The sequence below is a fragment of the Alligator sinensis genome, unplaced genomic scaffold (assembly GCF_000455745.1).
Source record: "Alligator sinensis unplaced genomic scaffold, ASM45574v1 scaffold159_2, whole genome shotgun sequence".
NCBI lineage: Eukaryota > Metazoa > Chordata > Crocodylia > Alligatoridae > Alligator > Alligator sinensis.
Genome location: NW_005841992.1, coordinates 1767082 through 1771572, shown reverse-complemented (window position 1 = coordinate 1771572; position 4491 = coordinate 1767082). Strand labels below are relative to the sequence as shown.

Below are 4491 nucleotides of genomic sequence, written 5' to 3'. Positions count from 1 at the left end.
GGGGGGGGGGGGGGGGGGGGGGGGGCCTTGCACCCCCTCACCCTTGCGTCCCCAGCCCTGCTTTCTAGAGAGAGCAGCGATGGAGCAGGGAGGCAAGGCCAGCGCCGCAGACCTCGCACCCACCCTGCTCCTTGGAGGCAGCAGTGGGTGCAGTGGGCCCAGACCCCAAGCGGTGGGGACGGATAGGGGGGAGCAGCCCTGGACCCAGTGCAGCAGGGGAGGGGGGAAGGGAGTAGTGGCCCCAGGCCTGACATGGAGGGGAGGGGAGGAGAGAAGGGGGCCTGGGCCCGACACAAGGTGGGCAGGGAGGAGCAGGTCCGGGCCCGGTTGGGGGGCTTTGGGCCCAACGCGGGGTGGGGAGCAGGTGTGGATGTGGGGCAGGCATGGGGGTTTGTCGTCGTGTCCGTTCCCCCCCCCCCCTTCTTTCTAGACGGGTGATTTGCTAGTGTAATAGTAATATTGAAGGCAAAGTTCATAGCTGCTTTACTACCTTGGTGTGTTATTGTTGAAATTTGATTGAACATGCTAGCAATTCAGCTAAAATGCCCTTATTAAATCCAAAGGCTGATAGCAGGTGTATAATTCTCTTAGATGAATGCTCTAAAATGCTAACTCGATATTAGATAGCAGTGTTACAGTAATTAGTAAAGACCTGAACTGACACACACTAAGATTATCTTAAACATTGGTCAGGTACATACAATAAAGTTAAACCCAGGGATCAGTGAAGGCTTATGCTAGCTGGCTCCAACCCAGCTTCATTTGGTATTAGCAAAGAAAACTCTTTCTTGCTCTGTTTTATGCCCCTAGAGTCCTCATTGCATCATATTCTTCTGAGATTAGACCTAGCTGGAAACTTTATAGATGTTTATCTTGCCTTTCCCTCAAAACAATGGAACTTCCTTTACCTTTTCTTGATAAGATTTGCTCTAGACCTCCCTAGGATGATGTTTGGTATGTCAGTCCAATACCATTTTACCCATCTTTCTTCACAGGCATTCCCAAAATGTAATATATCTGCTCCAATGAACCAGGTGCCCTCAGGGCAACTACATGGGTGAAACTAAACACCAACATATACACTCACAGAAAAATGTAAAGGACAAAGACGCACACACATTAGGAGCACATTTCTCACGAAACAACCACACTCCCTCTCTGACCTTACTAACCTCAAGGAGACTCTATGCAGCACCTTTAAAGGGCAAACTTTGGGGGAAAATTTCTTAAGCTGGCTAGACACTAGGAACCAAGAACTTAACACTGATATTGGTTCTATGGCACACAACCTACCTGATTTCTGAATTCTTCCCACACAGGAAAGGTGGTAATGATCCTCCTACTTTTTGATAATCCTTGATCTCCCAGTAATCAGCTTATTTTTCTTCTGCTTACTATTCCTCTGCTACCAGTAGGAATTTCTCTTCCCCTTGCATTTCATAGCTGTACCAACTGTCTTTTTATTATCGCTGTGCTTGCTTTTTTTCTCTTAAGACCTGAAGAAGAATGCCTTTCATTTGAAAATTTGTCTGACTCTATATCCCAACTATGCAGTTGGTCCAATAAAAGAGGATCACCCTAAGAAATCCTTGCCTCTTGCATAATTTCTGGACAATCACAGCTTCAAGAGTTACTCTGACTCATAGATTAGTACATCCATAAATAGCATTGTCATTGCAACTGCCTGTTAAATTTGGTGCTTGTGTACTTGCTCTTGCATGCACATACTGAAAACAGGCGAGAGAGTATAGATTCCTGGAATTACGCTTGTTCTATGATAAAACATCCCATACCCTACAGCTTTAGCCTTCCTAATTCCTACAGTTGTGGAAACATCAATTACTTATAAGATGCTTGCATTCCAAAACAGCTGTAAACCAGCTTGGAAACCACTACAAAACCTGAATATCTTTCTTTGCAGCTGCCAATATCCTGTCCTCCCCCTCCAGGAAAGGGCAGAAAGGCACTCTTATTGGCTATTCTCCGGAAGGCACTCCTCTGTACAATTTTATGGGTGATGCGTTACAACATAGCTCTCAGTCTCTACCACGCTTTATTAAAGAATCACTAAAACAAATCCTGGAGGAGTCTGATTCTAGACAGATCTTCTACTTCTTGTGCCTAAATCTGGTAAGTGCATTCCCTCCTAACCCAGATGTCATGCCGCAGTAGAAAAAATGTCAGTTTTCTGTACTTAAACTAAGTCTGAAAATGAGATTTAATTTATTTTTGGCATGGATTCCATTAACTTAATTCCTTTGATTTAAATGTTCTTAGGTCTGCTGCACTATTGAGCTAATACTAGCTAACATTGGGGTATATTTTTATATATATTTTATATGGCAGCTAGCACAGTGGGGCCTCTGTATGTGTTATTAATGCAACTCAATAAACTCCAGTGTAGTTAACACCAGAGTTTATTGCTTCTGGGCTCAGCATTTACATGTGCGCCTGGGACTAGCACGTTGTGCAGGACCCCAGGTGGCAGAGGGCCTGGGGAGTCTGCCTGCCAGCCCAGAACTGCTCAACCCCAGCTAAACATGCTGAAGAGGGGTTGGCTGGGGCATGAGGGTGCTACAGTGTGGGGTTAGCCAGCAGGCAGCCCCTGTACTAGCATCATTGTGCCTCAGCCAGTCCATAGACAGTCAAGCAATACTTCATGTAAAAAAAATAAATTTTATTTTTTTACATGAAGTATTGCTTGACTGTCTATGGACTCAGAAATGCTGGAGTATTTATTACTAAGGGCTACCTGTGTAAAGAATTCTTGGAGTCATTTTGTGCTGAAATTTGTGATTGGCATTTGTAAATGTCTAGTAATACAAGCCATCTCAATCTGTAATTGTCACTCTAGGAAGGGGCTATGAATTCATACCACTTTAATTTAGAAAGAGCAGCTTCTCACTTTTAATGCATTTATAACTTGGCAAGGTAAATAAAAACTGATTTAAAAAAAATCAAACAAAGCCAGAAAAGGTGAGATATAGGATCTTATACTATTTTAGAGTCATGAGGCGCAGCTACATGTGCACTTTAATGCGCAGTAGCGTATTTTACCGCACATTAGAACGTCACATCAAAAACTATGCTAATGAGCAGTAAAATTAGGCTACACTAAAATTAGCATCACTAAAATAAAGGGTTCACTTTTGCTACTGTGCATTAGGGCATTTATTTAGTACCTCACGTTAGAAGCACAAAATTTAATGTACAGTAGCAAAAGTGCATTAATGAATGTGTAGATGCACCCATGGAGAAGAAAAAATGTCAGTCTAGTTCAGTGAAACCAAACCTTCCCCACCCCCTCTAGTAACTGTTCATCTTTGTAAACTGGCCTTTGCCGAGTGCGTAGGAGAACTCTGGTTTCCAGGTGTCCAAGGGCACTTTTACCACATGCTCTGGGGGTTGGGGAAGGGTGGCACTTTAATTGGAGCGGCTCAGAATTCCAGTGTGTCGGAGCAGCCTCCACGCTAATATATAGATGCCCCATAAAACTACCACTGTAACTGTAATTAGCACTAATTTTTCTCCTATGTTGGTCTCTTTGATCGACACTGTGGGTGCATCTACACATTCAATTAATGTGATACAATAAACTCTGGAGCTGTTTGAGTCGGAGTCAACTGGTCCTGGGCGCAGCATCTACACATGCACCTGGGACAGCAGCAGTTTAAACCAGTACAGAGCAGGGTTGCGGGGGTCAAACCCAGGCTCCAGGTGATGTCAGGAAGCAGAGTGGCTGGCTGTGGCATAAGGATGCAGAACCTGCAGAGCTATATGGCTAGGCAACAGGCATCCCCCACCCTTTAGCCCCCTTGTGCCCCAGCCAGCACAATTCAAGCAAGGATCTTCCCAGCAATAGAAAGGAGGGCAATACCTTGATAGTTTCCACAGTCAGATTTATCTCCTTTTTTTCAAATGATGATAATATTGGCATTCCTTACATCAGTGGGAACTTCTTCAGTGTTCCAAATTTTGAGAAACAGTGTGTGGAGCTTGTTTGGTCATAGTTTCCCCACCAACTTTGAAGACCTCAGCTGGTATGCCATTAGGGCAGATACTTTGTTGTTCTTCATCTGTCTTATCACCTGGTGGACAGCTTCTTCAGAGATTGGTGGACTGAGACATGCTTCCCTTACTGGATGCTGTAGGATGGATTGATGGTTTCTTCAGTGACTGTCGATTCTCAGTTCAAGAGCTTTTGGTAGTGCTCCTTCCAGCAGTTTTTGATGCACTTATTTTCTTTGAGGAGTGTACTGCCGTCTTCAGATCTAACGGGTGAATCCGCAAGAGCTTGGTCCATAAACAGCCGTGATTGCACTGAAGAAGTTCCACGTCATTGTAAACAAATTGTTGGATTTCTTTCGCCTTCTCTTCCCACCATTCGTTTTTGATTTCTTGAATCTTCCTCTGGGCTTCAGCTTTAAGCTGTGGAAAAGTTCCCTGCTTCTGACTGGATGTAGGTTGGTTTTGCCCATCACAGAAGGCTTT

The 4491-nt window shown here is 44.3% G+C and overlaps 1 protein-coding gene across 2 annotated transcripts in view; it reads left to right on the top strand.

The window, feature by feature from the left end:
* SLC30A5 (solute carrier family 30 member 5) overlaps nt 1-4491 on the top strand; it is a 35145-nt gene that overhangs the window by 13884 nt on the left and 16770 nt on the right. For both annotated transcript variants that reach the window (XM_025201391.1, XM_014518883.2), the window contains exon 9: nt 1922-2130. In XM_025201391.1, the coding sequence (XP_025057176.1) occupies nt 1922-2130 (209 nt within the window). The remainder of the gene's footprint in view (nt 1-1921; nt 2131-4491) is intronic.